The sequence below is a fragment of the Dreissena polymorpha genome, chromosome 13, assembly GCF_020536995.1.
Source record: "Dreissena polymorpha isolate Duluth1 chromosome 13, UMN_Dpol_1.0, whole genome shotgun sequence".
In the NCBI taxonomy this organism is placed as follows: domain Eukaryota; kingdom Metazoa; phylum Mollusca; class Bivalvia; order Myida; family Dreissenidae; genus Dreissena; species Dreissena polymorpha.
This window is the reverse complement of record NC_068367.1, coordinates 43,400,437-43,422,808: the sequence shown is the minus strand read 5'-3', so window position 1 is coordinate 43,422,808 and position 22,372 is coordinate 43,400,437. Positions and strand designations below refer to the sequence as shown.

Sequence of the window (22,372 nt, the reverse complement as noted above, 5' to 3'; positions counted from 1 at the left end):
TAAAATCGAGAGTTCTTGAGTGCGCATTACTGAAGTTGATATCTTTGTTGACAAATTAATTAAGCTTTTGTCTTTTAAATTAATGAGACGAGCATCCATGCACCATTAAATGTTAAACCGACCATGCTGCAAGCAGTGCATTCATATAACGATAAATATAATTTCCTGGATGATGTATGTTCAGTCCGTTTTGGCATAATTATTGAGAATACATTGCATTCTTTGTTGACAGAAAAACATACCTGGCGTATTACAGTAGCATATTTTTTGTGTGACATCATATGGATGCATAGATCATTCTAACCACTTACAAGAGGAATGAATGGTTTAATCTGTGCAGTCGAATGTCGTTAGATTATGCTATATGAACAGAGTGAATGGAGTCACATAAAATATACATACAATGAACTTCAATATACATATAATGAACTTTCTAACATTTTTTTCAAGATTTACACCATATGCACAATTATAGCAGACATACATTTACATATGTGAATACACGATTTCATGTACATGGCGTTTATTTTTTATTTCAATATTTTCTTACAAATACCAAAGATTACGATATGTACACAATGCCAGTAGAGATACATCTATGTATTTCTGCAAAACTGCAATGCACACTGTCCATAAAACGTTCGATACAATATCTATATTTGACACATGCATGAAATTGAAGATAAATATGTGTGAATGTACATATGTGTGGGTTATTTGCTTTACCGGATAAGTAAATGTGGCAAAATATAAGATCAGATACAAAAATGATTGTATACTGATAGCTGATATACTGATTCATCTCGTAAGGCGGTTGTCAATTCACTGACAAAGTAAATTTGCAAAATGATATACATGCTATACAAACAATAATTGTATGATTATCTATGAATACACACATCATCTAAGATGGGGTTAAAGAAAAAAAAGTTGAAACGTAAAGGGATATTCAGAGATTAACATTTTAAATTCCAAATTCGATCCATTTACCTTCATGTGTTATTGTCTCCTTGTTAGACAATACTACGAATGAACTTTAACACATGCGCATTCACAATTACTTGACACGCAGCTACAATGTGTCAAACAATAAATACCGTTATTTCTTAATACAATCTACGTAAAACATGAGACAAAAAGTGTAGGCTTTGTTTCGAGTATAAAACATTGAAGAAACCTCATTTTTTTTTTAGGAAAGCTATATGTGTACACGTGCGCACGATCTGCATCCGTATAGCCTAACACTATGCTCTGACTGTACTCGTCTATGGCCACTGCTGCTGCGCTTCGGAAATTATAAATAAGACGTCGCAAATTGTAACTGTTGTAAGGTTTAGCTATCTGATAAAAACGTGTTTTTTTAGAGCATACACATTTCCCTGTGAATCACTTTTAATATCTCTAAGATTGCAAAGATTATATGCGTCTTCGTCCGTTTGAATATATTTCCACACGCATTGGCCTACTGCACACAATGTCTCGTGCTTACATTTACCATCTTCAATATTAAAGATATAAACTGTATTTGCATCAGCTAATGCAATTGTCTTAGTGTTTATGCATACACATATTCGTGTAGGCTTATCAATGACCACATCTCTTTCATTCCAGGTGTGCTTTTTATTGATTCCTTTAAATTCATCATACGCGTAACACGCGTGACCAGTCGATTTGTCGAGAAGCTGAATTTCATAGGATGATTTCAAACCTTTCGCTTCGACAAGGGCTACCAAATGGTGATCATACATTGATATACATACGACATTTTTACTGCAGTGGATAGTGTGCCTCTTCTGAAATTCGACATCATGTCCTATGAACGATATTGTTCGTGATTTGTCAAAGCAAACAGCTACTGTAAATAATCCGTTTTTGTTTTGATCAATAATACACATGTCTTTAACATTTTGTTTAAACTGGAATTTTGAGATTAATGGTAATGTTCGCGAATGTAGTTTCAAAATGTTTTCCTGTTGCAATAATAAAATTCTTCCATCAGATAAAACGTGAAGTGCTACAATAGAACACATTATTTGTTCAGGCTTCTGGCTTTCAATCTTCAACAATCGTATATCGTCATGCTTTACAGCCAAACGCGCAAAGGTCTCTTTGGACCCAATTCATTTGCAATCATAAGTTGTTCCACTTGCGTCGCTTCATCTCGTTTATTCGTTTGAAGAAGGTCCAACGCATCTTCATACGTGTCTTCTTCATCACTGCAAATGTCGGATGCCCGTTCGTCCTTAGATCTCAAAACAACATCGTATTGGTTCAACTCGCTAATCAGATCCTCAAAATTGTTGGATTTTAAAAATTGAATTTGTTTAGAAAAAACGGAATCAATAGAGTCGTCATTTGATTCCAGTTCCTTAAGTAATACAGATAATGTGAAGTTTAGAGCAACATTCTGTTTTGCTGTACCATACCTCGACCTTATCGCTTGCATATGTTCGTAAAATGATGCTTTTTTGACAATGTTCGACAAGGTTTCATCAGAATGTTTAAAAGGTTGTGTCAAATTTGTAAACTTTTCATTCAATGTTTTCTCAATGTTCTGTACAGCATCTTTCAATGTCTGAATAAAACTATTGATTTCAATTTCAACTGCATTCATATTAATCCGGGCTTCTTCTAAATGCTTGAATAATTCAGTTTGTTTCGCTTTGGACTTCGTCAGAAGATCATTGATCAGTTCCCTTTGTTTTTTAGTTGCGGATATTTCTTCTAGAGAACATGCAACGTTTGTAACTCGTTCACAAAGACCGTGGTCCTTTTGTAGACATTGCGAGCAAAATAATACATCATGACTTGGGCAGTGTTGGTCGACTTCTACATTTGGATGTTTGGGACAGTATGACAATTTCTCCATCTCTTCAAATAGTGTAACATCCTGTGGAAATTCATTGCCTTCAAGTATTGTATGTTCACGTAATGACTTGTGCCTTCTGTGTTCTCGTGCACATGCAGGGCATATATATTCCTGACAGTTCACACAAAAATGTTTTGGCTCAACTGTAACCCCATCAAACAGACATGTTCCGCATTTAAGAGTTGTTATTTCCGTTATAGCGTCGGCCATTATGAAAGATTATTACCTGAAATTTGGAATTACCACTTCGCGTTAAAATCATTTTTTTCAATTATAATTTATATATGGTTTAAATGTATAAATAATACTAATCATTTTAAATAATGCTACATTTGTTGACAGTTCTCTCATTATATAATATCTTCATGAAGCTTGTTTCAAAGTTCATACGAAATGTAAATCGTAAGCAACTTGTGCGATTATATTGTCCACGTAACCAAGATAAATTTCAGACTTTTAAATCTATTACTCGCTTATTTAATAGTTCAGGTGATACATATTGTTTGGTAAAATAAACTATGAACAAACCAAACAAACTTACGTGAACGGACTAATTCCGATTATGAAATGATTAGAAATCATACCACTTCCTCAAAATGGCTGCGAAGTAGAACACCAAATCACTTTATTCAAAGCTCGAAGCTAGGCATGTTCAATTAAAAATCATTTTCTGAAAATGATAAGTAAATCGAAAGTTAAATAAATCTAACAATAATGAGACAACTCATTAGTATACAACTAATAATATAATTAATAACATACCATAAAAGAAGTTGAAAGTTAAAGTTTATGATAATTACATGTATATACTATTCTCAATAGCAGTAGTCTTCCGCAAGACTGAATATGGGTCAATACTTATTGAGCGTTCTAAAAAATTAACATACGGAAGCGTGTGTGAAACTTATGAGAACGCTGTAATCGCAGTTTGTTAGCGTTTGTCGGAAACTTCGAATTTTACAATTGACATTCCTTTTTATATCTTTATAAAAAAAATCTGTAGATGTTTTCAATCCCTTCAAATATAACGCAAATGTTTGTATTTCTGAAAATAGCTACGGAGTCGTATTTTGTATTCCTTCCATAACCTGTGTTTAAACTGTAAAACTCCATTGTTTGAAGGAAGATAATTTAGCATCTGTATAACTCATTTTTATGCGAACGCGGAGAGTGCAATTCATATCTACGAATAGGTCTCTTGCATCATACTTCATATAATGATTTTTAAAAGTGCCGTAATGATATATTGCTCAGTTTAGCTAAGTTGGTAGAACGCTGTACTTCGAAGCTATTCTCCCCTCAATTCTTATTTTATTTATCTGTATTTGCACTTGGTTTTTGCAAACCAGCTAACCCAGGAAAATTTTGAGTTAGTTAACCGACCGCGGTAATCATACTGAATTATTACTGAAAATGGCGACATCCCCCCCAAAAAAGCGAAAAAAACACATTAACATCAACTACTTTACCTACTACTACTCCATACAAAACAACAACACCTACTACTATTACTTCTATTGCTATCACTAGTAGTAACAGTAGCAGTAGCAACTGCATTAGCAGTATCAGCAGCAACAGCAGTAGTAGTAGTAGCAGTAGTAGTAGTAGTAGTAGAAGAAGTAGAAGTAGTAGTAGTAGTAGTGCCAGAAGTAGTAGTAGTAGTAGTAGAAGTGGTGGTGGTAGTAGTAGTAGTAGTAGTAGTAGTAGTAGTAGTAGTAGTAGTAGTAGTAGTAGTAGTAGTAGTAGTAGTAATAGTAGTAGTAGAAGTAGTAGTAGTAGTAGTAGTAGTAGTAGTAGTAGTAGTAGTAGTAGTAGTAGTAGTAGTAGTAGTAGAAGTAGTAGCAGTAGTAGTAGTAGTAGTAGTAGTAGTAGTAGTAGTAGTAGTAGTAGTAGTAGTAGTAGTAGTAGTAGTAGTAGTAGTAGTAGTTGTTGTTGTTGTAGTAGTAGTAGTAGTAGTAGTAGTAGTAGTAGTGGTAGTAGTAGAAGTAGTAATAATATTATGTAACTGGCAGGGGAAACAGATTGATAGCAAAGCTATTAGTCTCTCTTCTAAAACGAGTTAAAATATAAATACCACTTAAAACATGAACACACCAATATTTAAGGAAATAAAGAGATCTTTATTTACTACTTACTTACAACTGCTATAAATAAACGGAAGGAAATAACACGTCGTACATTGAATAAGATGCGCGAGCTTGACCATATACAAATTAAAATAGCACTAGAAACGAACGCCCATAGAACATACATCAAATACAAGAGAATACATGTATCAAGTTAACATAATATGTATCAATAACTGAATGGATGTAGATTAATATACTGAAATGGTTCATCGAGAGTAAATATGTTGTTTGTGTGTTATTTAGGACACTTTGAACGCTCTTCATGGCGCGGTAACGCTGATGGAAGTCATTAAAAATATTGTGTTCGTAGCTTTTTAAACGCCAGTCACTTAACAGTATCGTAGTGTCGGGTACAATGCTAAATTTGTAACTGAATGCCCCCCCCCCCCCCCTCGCATGCAATGGATTAGCTAGCAATGTCGGAGAAGGAGATCACTTCTACCTGCGACGACTGCTTTTCTTAGTGATGAACAGTATGCTAGAAAGCGGTTTGAAACGTCCGTTGATAAAACACTTGAACACGGGGCCCGAAACTTCATCCCCAGCCGTATGTATGCAGCTTGAAAAATAACAGCATTTGGAAAAGCGATTCTGATGAAAGCGTTTCACATGAATGTTCAATAGTTAAGACTGTAACGGGGTCGTCTTACTCAATCGTATATGACACCGGATTCCCCAGTTGTGATAATTAATGTCACACAGCAGTAGGTGATTTCAGGATGATAGAGTAATAATATAATTATAGTAATATAATATATTATTATAAATATAATAGCGTTATTTAACTCACAGTGGAGTCAAAAGAGTTTGAACAATCTTAAGTTAAGTTGATAGCAAGAGACATATCCGGAGTAATTGGTCGTTTGCGAACCGCATTATCACATTATAACCTAGTGACTCCTTTTCCTTGTAAGACTGGCAACCATTTGCAAACTGCCTGGGACGATTCCAAACGGAAAGTAAGGTGGTAAAAGCAATCTTTGAAATAATGAAATCATAACGACTTCACAAGAAAGGTATCATAGGGGCATACTGTTATCGAAATGGCGTGCACAGCAACGTACCTGAACCAAATACAAAAATATCGGAGTTTCAGTGAGTTGTTTTTGTTGTTTGTTTTTTTACCAGTGTGGACTATAGGTCCGTCTGTCCGTCCGTTCACAATACTTCAAATTTTGAGTTCAAGTAACTCATCAATTATTGTTGAAACTTTGATGGAACTTAATATACCTATGAACAGTAACCTCAGGATTGTGCACAATGTTTTCATTTTTTGTTTCCTGATGTCATTGTACATGTTAAGGTTTATGAAGATTATGAACAATTGTAAAGTCGAATTGTGGTTTTTCTGTCTTTTTATGTCCCTCCACCCACTATAGTGGGGGACACATTGTTTTTGCCCTGTCTGTCTGTTGCTCTGTTTGATCCAACTTTAACATTTGCACTAACTTTTTCAATATTCAAGACAGCAACTTGATATTTGGTATGCATGTGTATCTGATAAAGATGCACATTTTGAGTTGTGAAAGGTCAAGGTCTAGGTCATCCTTCAAAGTCAGAGGTCAAATATATGTGGCCAATATCGCTCATTTATGAATACGTTTGCAATATGGAAGATAGCAACTTGATATTTGGCATGCATGTGTATCTCATGGAGCCGCACATTTTGAGTGATGAAAGGTCATGGTCACGGTCATCCTTCAAGGTCAAAGGTAAAAAAAATAATAATCGGCGCCGAAGGGGACAAAGTGTTTCTGACAAACACATTTCTTGTTATGATTTGTTTTATATTTCATTTATATTCAGGTCACACAATTCATATAAGAAGTTGTATTTATCGTTTCTTATAAAAAAGCTTCAATCGTATTTAATGGAATATTTAGATAAATATTGATTAACTTGAGTTTGTTAGTTAGGGGATATAATCATGTAATGTTATCTACTTAAAAATCATATCACATGAGTACATGATACAATTTATGTGTGCAAATTTATTTATTTGAAACTTACTATTTGCTCATGTTATTGACAACTCCAAATTGATTTATCGTATTCGTTTAATTTTGTTGAAGTCTTGAAACTGAAACATTGCTAAATAATTCTGTAATGTTCACATCTTCTCTTATCTGTTTGTTTTTGCTTGTATTGTGCATTTTATTTTATAAAATAGTGACCAATAAATTAAAATGTTCCTCCGTTTGTTTGTTACTTTATGATACCTATAAGCTCTTTAGCCATGCACAAATATAGAGTATGTAAACGTGTACATAGGACTTGTTATCACTTACATGTTTGCGAATAACACATCTGTCCTGATCATGGCATTATGGATAACATAGGACAATAATTGCCTTCAAAAGATGAAAGTCACGTTTTATATGCTGTCTGAAACACGCTGTATATTTGGGAGATTCTAACCATGCAAACGCTGAGTTGGATTTGCAGGCACTGTGATATATTTGTAAGGAGAATAAATGTGTACATAACGACCGGATTTTCGCGGTTACAATGTTATATTCATATTTATAGGCATACATCAAAGGATGATTACTCCAATATTTTACAAGGCGTCTTTTAAATGTATCGGTGTTCTTGGCTTTTACGATTCATTCCACATGTTTACAATACGGTTTGAGAAAAAGTTCTTGCGATAGTCACGTGTGCATCTGTCTTTTATTTGTTTCAAAGATGACCTCTAGTTGTGTGAGGGACCTATACAGTGCCTGTTTGTGTTTAAAGTCTTGCATGTTTTTATAATATCCCCCGAAGTCGAAAAACTTTTAAAGTAAGTAGTTTTATCAGTTTTTAGTCTTCTGGTATGACATATCCTTAAGTGTTGGTAACATTTTGTTTTTCTACGTTGTATACTCAATATAAAGAAGTGAAACTCCAGCTGCTGGAGCAGTATTGAATTCTTATTAAAAACAATTAGTTGGTCCTTTATTTAAGGCAAGTGACCGATTGCCCAAACAGTACAAAACAGCACAATTCAAACCAACATAAACACAAAATATGAATAAAGCTGGGGTCACCGCCTTGGAACGGTCAATGCAAAGCATTGGGGGTTTAAACCGGTTATAGAGCGCTCAACCTCACACTTGGCCCAGCAATATTCTAATACATTTAAGTGTAAATAAAATTAAACGTCATAGCATTGTAACTCGAATCAAACAATAATTAAAGGGAATTAAAACGCATTCAATTTAATTACAATTTAATTACTCAATGGTATTGAAGATACCAGAGCAACAGAGTTACAACTTTTTGACGAACGATAAAATGAAACTTCAAACAAGTGTCAACTACATTCCTTCTTTATAGAAAAAGATTTAAGAAAATAGCGTCATTAAGTTAATATTTCAGATAATCATCGCGCAAAAACAGGAAGAAGCAGCAATAATGGGTGTAAAAATTCCATATTTCATTGCTTGGTTGTTTATGTGACTGCTAAAAATTAAATTAATAATAATTAAATAAAAAAGAAACGCCTATCAGAGAGAAAATATAAATAAAATTGAACGTTATAAACCCAATGACTTATGCATGTAGCTTACAACTGGAAAGTTGATCGTATGACGTCAGAAAATCCATGTACCCAGGAACAGAGAAAGAGTTATGACGTAATTGACAGGCGAAGACACAATGACGTGAAAAAATCCAGGGGCAGTACTGTAAAGTAATAATAAAACTATTAATGGGGGGCTACTGCAAAATTGTACTACTAATAAAACAAGTTTAGTTGATTAAATATTAAGAATCATTTATATAAAAATAGTAATTCCATTAAAGCGACATTATTGGAATCAAACAGTATATAGGTGTTTTGACAACTGACGACAGAATGATTTGGTGTACGATTTGAGTCCAAATGTAGTTTTCATAAGATTTGTTCATACGACACAATGACACATTTTTATTCAACAGTGAAAAATGCCTATAATGTAGTTTTCATGCAGATTTGTTCATACGACACAATGACACAATTTTATTCAACAGTGAAAAATGCCTATAATATCACTAATGATTCCAAATTTTAAGAGAAGAAAGATATAGTGAATCGAAAACCATCAAACACGTGTTTTTAAGTACATAAGCATCGTATCCTTTTGATAAAAACAAGTTAATTAAATTGAAAAGTTTAATAAGAACATTTGGTTTAACATATTTTAAATTGCGGACACGCTTCAAAACATCTCCGTAAAATGATGGATGGGAGATTCCATTATTTAAATGCCATTTTAAAGAAACATTATATTTTGAAATTAAATCACCATACTTAGAGTAAAATTTAGCAAAATGACTTCAATGTATTTAAATTTAGATGGACTCTATACGCTGCTAGCATATTCTAGATGTGGTCTAACGATTTATTTGAATAATAATTTGAAGCTTCTATAATCTGTTTTTTGTATTCTGTTGACTTGTGTGCGTTAAAAATGTTCTTTTATGTTGTTTGCTTGCGAACTATTGTGTGTGTGTTAATATGCAGACACTTGCGGATATAATCAGGCCGCTTCTCATTTGCATATTTTACTACCGTTCATCGATCAAATTAAGCGGTTGTTGGTGATCTAGTTTATTTTAATTTATTGCTTTAAGTGTGGCATAGTAAATATAATATATGTATATGCTACTGTTACACTCAGTTAAAAAAATATATGAGCCGTATACTTTGCATTAAGGTATCTGTATATTAATTCCAAAAGTTACTTGTTTCATACGACAAATCAATAATTTATAATGACAATCTCTTGCACAACGGTCACATAACATTCACATCTGTGTTGAGTTCAGAACGGACTATTGTTATGAAAGCGCCTCATTCATGTCATGATCATTCCAAGCGTTCATCATTGAGGTTACAGTATACTAAACAATATCTTGCACGACGGTTACATTGCATTCACTGCATTAAAGAAAACCATCTCATACCATGATATCCTATATCAGTCTTAATTCATTATTATATAAAATTGATATGTTTTTTATGTTAAGAAACCAACATACATACACACGTCGAAGCAATTCCTAACGTCACTCATTTAAAAAGTATGTTCAATTGTTTACATTTGTGAAGTGCATGAAATGATTCCATCTGCGTAAATGGGCAATAAAATAGTTCCAAAGAGTTGCATTAAAACTCGCAAGTTTTTGCACGATTTATCGTACATTTAAAAGTCATATTTCTTAATTTAATGCATGCGATCTTAAATATCCAATCAAATACACATTGAATGCGTTTGTTCGGTTTTATCTATTTTATAGACAAAATGGCGTGCTGAGCCTTTCGCAGAGTTGTATGTGATAGCAAGGAACGACAACTCTGCGTGGAGATTGTTATAATGAATGTACATTATCGAAAAAGCTTTTGTCATAAGAAATGCGATTCTTAGTAATACTGACAAATAAACTTCAATACCGCCTTGATAGAAATTATTTTTTCTAACAATCGATTGTATTTATTTGTGTCCTCAAATGACTAGTATATGTTATGTTATGTTATGTTGTCATAAAAAGTTACGCGACAGAGAATACTGTGTGTATTAAGCACGGAGACGAAGTACTTTTGCATAAGTCTCAATAAACTGTTGTTCTGTCTTTTCTTAACGCTTTATCTGGGCGTGGAAAAATGTACGTACATTCATATAACCTATCGAAAGTGAAAAGGACATTATGCTGAAGTGTCTCTGTGTCAACGCTTATGATTGCATTTCGATGTCAAACATAAGAAATCAACGCCTTTTTATGCCCCCGGATCGATAGATCGGGGGTATATTGTGTTTGCCCTGTCTGTCTGTCTGTCTGTCTGTCTGTCTGCCTGCCTGCCTGCCTGCCTGTCTGTCTGTCTGTCTGTCTGTCTGTCTGTCTGTCTGTCTGTCTGTCTGTCTGTCTGTCTGTCTGTCTGTCTGTCTGTCTGTCTGTCTGTCTGTCTGTCTGTCATTCTGTCCCAAAACTTTAACTTTGGTTAAAGTTTGATAACTTTTGCAATATTGATTATAGAAACTTGATATTAACCATGCCTGTGTATCTCATAGAGCTGCTCATTTTGAGTGGTTCAAAGTCAAGGTCAAGGTCATCCTTCTAGGTCAAAGGTCAAATATCATTGTATTTTTCTTTCCTAATCTTATCATAACTTTTTAAATATTGAACACAGCAACTTCATATTTGGCATGCTTGTGTATCTCGTGGAGCTGCACATTTTGAGTGGTGAAACGTCAAGGTCAAGGCCATTCTTAAAGGTCAACGGTCAAAAATTAAAAACATAAAAAATTCTCCATTCAATCTCTTACTTACTTTTCGTGGAGCTGCACATTTTGAGTGGTGAAAGGTCAAGGTCATCTGCAAGGTCAAAGGTAAAAAAATCAAAGCGGCGAATTAGGGGGCATTGTGTTTCTGACAAACACATCTCTTGTTCTTTTATTTATAAATGGATTTTAAAATTACGTTGCATAAGTGCGCAAGATGCTTTGATACAATGTCTCGAGTTGAAGTTCAATGTCATAGACCAATGCTAATTTACCACTCGTCAGATGTCATTCAAATGAGGTCACAAGGTCACGATCAGCATATCAGATATCGACTTTCGACACAACCCTTCGCAACGCCTTGTCGAGGCCATTTTGCCCGACAATGTATCGTTATATTCGAGTGACCGTTTCGTGTTCACGATTTTGACGTCTCTGCACGTTGATTTTGTTGATTATGATTTGTAAAACTTTACTGTCTTTGATGCTTACATGTCGCAGAAAGCAACGCTTATCCAAAACTATTGAAATTCTCTATTTGATGTAGCTACAGTCTTACTTCAATGAAAACGTATATGCATGTTAACTGTGTATCGTTAATCAATGTAAACATTCCGATCCCTATATACCTGTTCAGTTAATATTGTTCAAACATCAATGTTAATATGCATATACAGACAAGTGTTCTCTGGAGACAATAATTATGAATTAAGAGGCAATTTGTCGTTTCCGTTTACTTAGTGTTAGCGTTATGCTTTGTGTTTTCTGTGTTATCAGGTGCATCCAGAACATAGATACTCCAGACAGTTAACACAAAACTGTTACACATCCGCTGTTTGACCATCAAACGAGCATAGATCAAATCTTAACAAATTCGTTTTTGGTGTTACATCTTTTTGTTACACGATCAATTTTGAAAGAGAAAAGCTTATTAAACATGCATTTTTTGTAGCACGATCAATTCTAAATGAGCATTTCTTTGAATAGGAAAGACCGTATTGCAAGACACTATACAATTATTGATTAAAGAGTTTGCTCCATGTGATGGTATACACTTGAATTCGTATATATATATTGCTACTGTAGTTTCAAATAGGTTGAAAGGAACTGAATCAATAAATGAAACTTTAGAACAGTTCGAGTGTTGTTGACGTATTCGTCTGTTTTATTGTATGTACGTTACGAAAACATTTTATGCTGTTTTGTTGAACGTGCGTTTTGATGGACGAAAATAGTATTGCAATAAACACAAATTCCAAACAATATTTTTTATATTGTTTACTTGCTTGTCTGTCTTATTAAACTCAAGGAACCCATATAATGCTTTTGAATGTACGGATCTTAGTAGGGAATGTTTGTAATTATACCGAGTACATGCTTGCTTAATACATTTTAGTTGCTTTAACTTATAGGTAGCGTTATAATGACATATAATTTAGTTTTATAAATTTAACAAAACGACTGATAAAAAAGTAATACAAATAATAAATGATGCTTGATGCTTTAAATCATTAAATTACACTTATTCAATATTCATTTAAAATGCATGAGAAGATATGAAAAGCAGTGAAAGCCTAAAGGTTGTTATAGAATGTTATTTTTGTTTGTCACAAGCCGGATTCTTCGCGTATTATTGTGAATCACAACTGATAATTAATAATCGTGCAGCAAATTATTACGGAGGTAGATGGAATTTGTATAATTTTACATGCCTTGCATCATATTCAATGTTTTTGACAATATAAACAGCTTAATGACATAAATACAAGAAGCTTTTGTAAGGCATACCTATGACAAAATTATCAAACATTTTCATTAATGAAGTTTAAAACACAGATGCTAAATTGTCATAAACGACATTGTGTAAATAATGTGCGAGGTAGTATTTGTGAATAAGAATAAGACATTGATAAAATCGAAAGTTCGCATTACTGAAGTTGATATCTTTGTTTACAAATCAATTAAGCTTTTGTCTTTTAAATTAATGAGACGAGCATCCATGCACCATTAAATGTTAAACCGACCATGCTGCAAGCAGCACATTCATATAACGATAAATATAATTTCCTGGATGATGTATATTCAGTCCGTTTTGGCATAATTATTGAGAATACATTACATTGTTTGTTGACAGAAAAACATACCTGGCGTATTACAGTAGCATATTTTTGTGTGTGACATCATATGGATGCAAAGATCATTCTAACCACTGACACGAGGAATCGATGGTTTAATCTGGTCAGTCGAATGTTGTGAGATTACAAACAATGATATATGAACAAAGTGAATGGAGTCACATACAATATACATATAATGAGCTTTAATATACATATAATGAACTTTCTAACATGTTTTTTCAACATTGACACCCTATGCACAATTTAGGAGACATACATTTACATATGTTAATGCACGATTTTATGTACATGGCGTTTATTTTTTATTTCAATATTTTCTTACAAATACCAAAGTTTACGATATGTACACAATATCAGTAGAGATACATCTATGTATTTCTGCAAAACTTCAATGCACACTGTCCCTAAAAAGTAAAAACGTTTGATACAATATCTATATATGACACATGCACGAAATTGAAGATAAATATGTGTGAATGTACATATGTGTGGTTATATGCTTTACCGGATAAGTAAATGTGGCAAAATATAAGTATCAGATACAACAATGATTGTACACTGATAGCTGATATACTGATTCATCTCGTAAGGCGGTTGTTAATTCACTGACAAAGTAAATTTGCAAAATTATATACATGCTATACAAACAATAATTGTATGATTATCTATGAATACACACATCATCTAAGGTGGGGTAATGGAAAAATGTTAAAACGTAAAGGGATGTTCAGATATTAACATTTTAAATTCCAAATTCGATCCTTTTACCTCCATGTGTGATTGTCTCCTTGTTACACAATACCACGAATGAACTTCAACACATGCGCATTCACACTTACTTGACACGCAACTACAATGTGTCAAACAATAAATACCATAATTTCTTAATACAATCTACGTACAACATGAGACAAAATGTGTAAGCTTTGTTTCGAGTATAAAACATTGCAGAAACATCATTTGTCTGTAGGAAAGCTGTAGCTATACACGTGCGCACGATCTGCATTCTGATGGCCTAACACTATACTCTGACTGTACTCGTCTATCGCCACTGCAGCAGCGGTTCGGCAACCAGAAATAAGACATCGCAAATTGAAATTGCCGTAAGGCTGACGTATCTGATATAAATCTGACTTTGTTAAAGCTAACACATTTCCTTGTGAATCACATTTAACATCTCTTATATTGTTAAGCTTAGGTGTTATGCTGTACGGATCAATATAGTTGAACGCTTCAATATATTTCCACACGCATTGGCCTACTGCACACAATGTTTGGTGTTTACAATCACCATCTTCAACCTTAAAGATGTAAACTGTAATTGCATCGGCTAATATAAGTTTCAAAGTGGTTGTGCATGCATATATTCGTGTAGGCCTGTCAATTGCCACATCTGTTCCATGCCAGTTGTGTTTGTAATTTATTCCTTTGAATTCATCAAACGCGTAACAAGCGTGACCAGTCGATTTGTCCAGAAGCTGAATTTCATAAGATGATTTTAAACCCTTCGTTTCGACAAGGGCTACCAAATGGTGAACATACATTGATATACTAACGACATTGTTACTGCAGTGGATAGTGTGCCTCTCCTGAAATGTGACATCATGTTCTATGAACGTTATTGTTCGCGATTGTTCAAAGCAAACAGCTACTGTAAATAATCCGTGTCTGTTTTGATCAATAATACACATGTCTTTAACATTGTGTTTCAACTGGAGTTTTGAGATTATTGGTAATGTGCGTGAATGTAGTTTCAAATTGTTTCCTTGTTGCAATAATACTATTCTTCCGTCAGATAAAACGTGAAGTGCTACTATAGAACACAATACTTCTTCAGGCTTCTGGCTTTCAATCTTCAACAATCGTATATTGTCATGCTTTACATCCAAACGGTGCAAAGGCTTCTTCGGACCCAATTCATGTGCGATCATAAGTTGTTCTACTTGCGTCGCCTCATCTCGTTTATTCGTTTCAGGCAGGTCCAAAGCATCTTCATACAGGGATTCTTCATCACTGCAAATGTCGGAGGCCCATTCGTTCTTAGATCTCAAAATAACATCGAATTGATCCAACTCGCTAATCAGATCCTGGAAATTGTTTGATTTTAAAAATTGAATTTGTTTAGAAGAAACGGATTCAATTGAATCATTTGATTCCAGTTCTTTAAGTAACAGAGCTAATTTGAAGTTTAAAGCAATATTCTGTCTTGCTGTGCCATGCTTCGACGTTATCGTTTTCATAGTTTCGTAAAATGATGCTTTCTTGACAATCTTTGACAACGTTTCTTCAGAATGTTTAAAATGTTGTGTCACTTTTTTAAACTGTTCATTCAATGTTCTCTCAAGCTTCTGAACAACATCTTTCAATGTCTGAATAAAACTGTTAATTTCAAATTCAACTGCACTTAAATTAATTTGGGCTTCTTTGAAATTGGTAAAGAATTCAGTTTGTTTCGCTGTACATGTCGTCATAAGATCATTAATAAGTTCATCCTGGTTTTTAGATTTGGATATCTCTCCCAGTGAAAATGCAAGGTTTGTAATCCCTTCACAAAGCATGTGGTCATTCTGTAAACAATACGTGCATATTAAAACATCATGACTTGCGCAGTGTTGATCGACTTCCACATTAGGATGTTTTGGACAGTACGACAGTTTCTTCATCTCTTCAAATAGTGTAACATCCTGCGTAAATTCACTGTCGTCAAGTATTGTATGTTCACGAGATAACTTGTTCTTTCGATGTTCTCGTGCACACCCAGGACACAGGTATTCAAGACAATTTATACAGAAATGTTTTGGCTCAACTGTGTCTCCATCAAAAAGACAAGGTCCACATTTCAGTGTAGTTGTTTCTTGGATTACGTCGGCCATTTACAAAGATTAACCCCTGAAATAAGATTTTTTAACATTTCTCTACATTACATACTATCTTCATTAAAGTGACATTTTCATCTTTTGGTAAACTGACAACATTAAAAAAAACTGTTTCAGATTCGCACATTTTTGTAATAGCTATTATATTTGTGAGGAAACAGTAATACTGAACATTTCCCATGCTCTAAAATATCGATTATATTCATCTTTTACCGATTAAACAACCTGCAAATTATAAAGCGTTTCAACGTGAAACGATTGAATAATGTGGAGAGTTCTGTTGTTGTCGTTATATCTTGTGACACTACGAAGATTGCTTAAATAAAGTATAAAATACATTACTAATTGTATGAGCACTAATGTCAGTCTGGTCTAAGCGTTAGACTTTTACTCCAGGGGTCAGTGGTCCGAGCCCAGTTGAGGGTTACTTTAAAAAAAATGTTTTTGTACTGGAGCTTTTTAGATCCAATGTTAACATTTATCAATATAACGTTTTAACGACGAACTTCAGTACATGCCAACATCTGTGAAAATGCCCCTCCCTTTAAGCTTGATTTCAAAACACCTTCGTATTACAAATCGTAAGCCAATAGTGCTATTTAACTGTCGACGTGACACAATTACTTAAAGACGTTTAAATTTATAAACTTTATATTTGTGATCCATAAACGAGTGATACGTATTGTTCTGTAGGATAAACTCGATAACAAATTGTAGAAAAAATAAACTCACGCGAACGAACTTATCCCGTTAGAAATCAGGCCACTTCCTCAAAATGGCTGAAATGTAGAACACAAAATTACTTTTTAAAGCTCGCAGCTAGGCATGTTCTATTGATAAGCATTTTCTGAAAATGAAAAGTAAATCAATCTACCAATAATATGACAAATCATATTAATACTAATTACACTACAATAATAACATACCGCGTTTAAAATGTTGAAAGGTAAACGAATTCCATATTTATTTACTGAACCCAGTAGCAGAAGGTTTCCGCATGACTGAATTGGTTAAATACTGTTTTTGCTTTCTTCAAATATATAAAATATGGAAGTGCATGTGGCACTTTCGTATGCGATTGCTAGTTTAAACTTACGTCGGAAACTTCGACTTTCAGAACCGACGTTCATTTTCATATCGATATAACAAAACGGCTATAGCACGTGCATTGTTCTCAATCTCTTTAAAGATAACGTACGTGTATTTGTATTTAGTTATTCTTTCATTACTGGTTTTAAACTTTAAAAATCAATGTATATCTACAAGGTATTTAATCATCATAAATCTGTATAACGCCACTTTTTAATGCTGAGGTGGATTGTAGGTTTCATATTTTCGAATATTTGTCTTGCATCATACTTTTTGTAATGATTTGATTTTTAACAATACAATCATGATATATTGAGTCGGCAAGCTCAGCTATTTCTAGCATTTTAATGGCCAAAAGAAAGCAAGAAATGTAAAAAAAACCGAATCGTTCATTAACAGTGTCTAAAGACAACAGTCGCATTCCATCGTTTCATAACCAAACATTGTCAGCTATGTATCAAAATGTTTGTGTTCAGCTAACATTTTGTGTTGTTAATATAATGATCAATTGTTGCTTTCAGAAATTGCTAAAAATGATAAATAACACATTTATAACTTGTATTCCAGATGAAACCAGAAAGTTATTTGTAGATCTTTTTAGTATAAAATGCGTTACTATAAATTCTTGAATGTAACCAATGAACATTTACTCACCATTAGTGAATAACATTTAATGTCGATCTCTCTGCATACAAATGTTGAATATTTGACTATATATACACGTTTGAGATAGCTGTTTTATTTCAAACATAGGTGCCTTGACTATCATACTTTCTTTTTTATAGAACGGATTTTTGCGCATAATACTTGTAGTCACAAATTCACAATGAAACTGACTGATTTTCATTTTATTTTAAATATTTATTTGTTTGAAATGTTGTTTCCAGTTAGAAAAAACTAGTTTTCCCTTACTTCTGCTCGGCTGACCAACTTTTGTTCGTCAATCATAAGATATGCCCCTTTCAGTCTAATAATGTATTTTAGATAGCCCGAGCATCATTTCCATCACTTTAATGAACATATATTCGATTTATATGTGACACGATTTTTAAAACACCATTGTAAGATATGGAGAAAATTATGTAAAATTAGACATGAAATCAATATTTTAATCGGCAATGTTATGCCCACCATAATGATCTTTATCATATTTTATCCCAACGATCTGGCTGTCACATGATTGACTGCCAAAGTTTCATACTATGTGAATGTACCGGTTGTATAGTTTTTGGATAAGTGTGTGAATGATGGAACTCCTTTGCAGAAAAATCGTCTGGTTTAACATCAAGTTTTATGAACAACTTTGAGCTTTTCAATATTTCTTCATGAACAATTATATATTTGAAATACTTAAAAGGTATGATAATATTCTCGTTTTGAAAAAATGGTGTTGTGTTGTTATTGTTATTTAGTAAAGCCATTTGGTAATTGTTTAGGTCGAAAAACGCACGAGTTTCTCATTTTGTCATGTATACGCGTTGTACACCTATTGATTCGCTTTTCAGGTGTGTATTACCTGAACCCGGTGATAAATTATGTAAAGGGAGAAAGAAATCATATATTATGATAAACCCGCTCTCAGGCCATTTCATACGTTTTGTTTTGTATAAAATACCAGACCGCCTTCCCGTCATTTGATAGGCTTGTTTGTTTAAATTATCGAACATATGTACTTAAGTATTGATTATCAATACAGATGCTTTTTATTGATTATTTTGAGTTCAGTTACTAGGTTATGTCAGTTGGGACCCTAATCCAAACCGGTTCTCGTTCGTAAGGAGGATGGCGCAACGTTATGCAGTGAACATTGTTTCATTGAGAGGTGTTATAGTGGTTCATCACCAGTGCACATTGAATATGTAATATAATAAAATAATTGGTTTTGCATTTATGTGTGGCATATGTTAAATACAAACACCCATTCATGTGTCTTCATTAAATTATTTATGAGATAGAAAAAGAAACTGGTTAGAGCAACACGCATAATTTTGATTTAAATGGGGATGATGATGATGAAGTTCAAAGAATTTTTGGAATTTGACTAATACATTTATCCATCACTATGAGTAAACTGTGTTTATGATACGTTAAATAAATACTTATAAGAAATACTGATGATGTATCTCTGTACCTTAAAAAGGTTAATACATATTACCAGCATTTGATAAATATGTCATTTACATAATTTATACGCATTATATACAAGTTTAAAATAAAGTTTGAGTTCCTTGTGTAATTAATATAATGTTTGCCATTAATAATAAATTAATGTAGCAATTATATAATAGAAAATACAATTATTTAATGATGGACACTGTATTATATGTAGAAAACATTTGTCAAGGTTCACCCGAAAGTTGAATGCTATATACGCACTGGATTAAATATCATACTTCTAATTAAATATATTTAAACAAAGTGTGCATGTTATTATCAAAGGACACTTTACATCGTTTTAACAACTTGATGTTATTTCTTAAAAAATTCAGTCATATGAATAAGTTAAATCGACACATTAAATTCAGAAGGTATGTCTATTTCTTGAACATTATCTTAACATGTTTGCCTATATAATTTACATCAGTTTATCTCTAATTCAGAATCAACAAGTATCAAACTTATAACACACCTATAAAAAAAACCTTTGAATTGGTTATATTCAATCAATACAGTTAAAATGGAGGTTACCAATTCAATGAACGAGTAGAAGATATTAAGGCTGCATTCGAACTTTATTGCGTGTTTAATACTTATAGATATGAATAGCAAATATATGTTTCCGGTGTACTTCAATTGCTACCGCTGTGCCATTCTTACAGTTTGTAAAATGACTTTCATCAATGCCGTGAAAACCTCTATTCGCAATTACCTGTTGCATTAACGAATTTAAATTCAGCGCATATATATTACCTTGTGAATCAAATATAACATTCATTGCATGGTCGTAGCCCTTAACATTCATGTATAATATTTTATCCTCTTTCATTCGCATAATCCTTCTGAATATACTGGTTTAATTTTAAAATCGCCATATTGTAAACAAAAATGAACAGATTTGTAAAATAACAATTTTAAAACAAAATAATAAATAATCTTTACAGTATACATTTTATACATACAATCCAAAAAAGCAATATCATTATTTAACATATTATTTAATTTAAGAAGTGTATTTGACAATTGTATCGATTACTAATGGGTGAAATAAATCAGTATTTTGTAAAATTCGTGTACTTCTTACCTAGCTAGAAATGCGTTGGCTCCACTGAGTCGCCATCGAACAAGCATGGGCCACACTTCAGGGTTGTTATCTCGTCCTTTACGTCAGCCATGGAGCAAAATTACTTCCTTAAATCGGGTAAACCGAATTAGCTATAATTTTTTAAAACTCTTATCATTTTATTAATTTTATAAAAGGTCCTAGTTTTGCTTGAATAATAATATGAGTTTACATTTCTAAACTTAAATACGAGCTTCAGTAACATAGACTTCAGGAAACATTCGTATCAAAAAGAATGTATTTGATTGCATTGCCTCGACCTAGATAAAGACATTTAAACTTAATACGCAGACTTTGATTTATTGTTCATTCGCGATTGATTACATATACTTTGTTCTGGAAAAGAAATGCAATATAGAAAAAAGAAACTTACGTGAACGACCTTGTTCTGAAACTACACCTGTCCAAACTATACCAGTACCTCAATATGACTGTGGAGTATAAAACAGAATACTATTTAAAGCTCGAATCACTAATGTTCTATTTATTAACATTTTCCGAAAATAATAAAAAAATCGAAAGTTAAATATATCTATCAATTATACTAAATATTACATTTATACTAAGAGTAATACATGTACTAAAAAAAAAACACGTAAGAAGAAGTTGAACGTTCAAGTTCTTTCAAAATTCGAACATGTATTTATGTAGACGTAATCTTCCGCGTGATTAGATTTAAGTTAAAAGGTTATTGCTTTCTAAATATAACTTATTTATATACGGAAGCGTGTTTGACGCTTATGTGAACGCATTTGATCGCTATTTTTTAACTTTGTCATAAACTTCGGGTTTAAGTGACATTCCTTTGTATTAATCATTTGAATGTAAAATAAGAAGGTAGGAATAACAATCCATACAGAAAGTTAAAAGTGACGAAGACACTGAAAAAAACAAAAATATCGGCTCGTGGAAACAATCTAACCAGATAAAGGCAAGTTGGATGCTGAAGCACATAAAGACATTTTTCAGCCTATGGGTGCGAGTGAAAAACATGATTTGAAAACCAGCTTGATTATGGAAGACCTTCGTGGCATTCAATGTACGCAAAACTTCCTCGTTAAGAGAATAACTGCCGTAAAGCCATAGAAACCGGCAGCTTGCATTATTTTGATGTGAACCGCATGACCACATAGTAAGGTGTAAACCGATTAGTGTGATGAAGGAAAATTAGTCGGTTTGTAAGCCTATTAAGTTTGTAATTAAAACGTTAATTAATGTCTGGTGTACAGTATGAAGGACCTTTTTCTGACGGACATGGACGAGAAGTTTATGAATGTAAAGTTTAAGACGAAATTGTCTCGATGCCAGAAAATGTGTAGCACCTGTTGATGCCTTCATAAACAAACCAGTGTGGGAAAATACGAAGTCAACAAGTCGTACCGATAGCAAGAAAATGAAGAAAATTGCTACTGCGGTCATTACCACTGGTGTAAGACTTTGCACAAAGTTTTCGTTATGGAAAAAAACACACAGACATCTGTATTTACAGAAAATGAACATGAAGTGATTAATTGAAGGTGGTAATGGCACTTTGGCATTGCTTGAGCGTAAAAACTACCGAATCATCATGATGAGGATTTACCAGACTCATAGAGGGAACATTCAAACGTGTGTACACTTTTCTAACACTCTATGCCTGTCACTTATAAATTGTTTTGGAACGATGTATCACATTGGTCAAAGCAATTGTGGATTGTGCGAAGATTTGTCTAGAAAAATGTCTGAACAGATGAGCTAAAGAGGTAG

At 33.2% G+C, this 22,372-nt stretch overlaps 2 protein-coding genes across 8 annotated transcripts in view; both read right to left on the bottom strand.

Annotated features, from left to right (window-relative positions):
• Positions 1 to 311: 311 nt before the first annotated feature.
• LOC127856170 (transcription intermediary factor 1-alpha-like) overlaps positions 312 to 22,372 on the bottom strand; it is a 273,940-nt gene continuing 251,879 nt past the window's right edge. Inside the window, exons 2-3 of one of the 4 annotated variants that reach the window (XM_052392234.1) lie at positions 3,411 to 3,459; positions 312 to 3,095 (exon numbers count right to left, since the gene is read on the bottom strand). In XM_052392234.1, coding sequence (XP_052248194.1) covers positions 2,084 to 3,079 — 996 coding nt within the window. In that variant the 5' untranslated portion in view covers positions 3,080 to 3,095; positions 3,411 to 3,459 and the 3' untranslated portion in view covers positions 312 to 2,083. Of the gene's footprint in view, positions 3,096 to 3,410; positions 3,546 to 22,372 lie in introns of those variants that run through there. The other 3 variants (XM_052392235.1, XM_052392232.1, XM_052392233.1) reach the window with 3 other exon arrangements.
• Positions 13,459 to 21,284, bottom strand: LOC127856169 (uncharacterized). 4 transcript variants are annotated; one of them, XM_052392223.1, is made up of 5 exons: positions 21,264 to 21,284; positions 21,000 to 21,057; positions 20,588 to 20,694; positions 16,990 to 17,036; positions 13,459 to 16,270 (listed from the first exon to the last, which is right to left on the bottom strand). In XM_052392223.1, the coding sequence occupies exon 5, from the start codon at positions 16,252 to 16,254 to the stop codon at positions 14,338 to 14,340; it is 1,917 nt and encodes a 638-aa protein (XP_052248183.1). In that variant the 5' UTR covers positions 16,255 to 16,270; positions 16,990 to 17,036; positions 20,588 to 20,694; positions 21,000 to 21,057; positions 21,264 to 21,284; the 3' UTR covers positions 13,459 to 14,337. The 4 variants fall into 4 exon arrangements, with proteins under 4 accessions (XP_052248183.1, XP_052248184.1, XP_052248185.1 ...); XM_052392224.1 differs by lacking the exon at positions 21,264 to 21,284 and adding an exon at positions 16,600 to 16,684 and having other exon boundaries at positions 21,000 to 21,154; XM_052392225.1 differs by lacking the exons at positions 20,588 to 20,694; positions 21,000 to 21,057; positions 21,264 to 21,284 and adding exons at positions 16,600 to 16,684; positions 17,184 to 17,200.

Bases quoted from the DNA above. Each gene is read 5' to 3' on its own strand.
- LOC127856169 (XM_052392223.1), bottom strand. From the start codon at position 16,254: ATGGCCGACGTAATCCAAGAAACAACTACACTGAAATGTGGACCTTGT.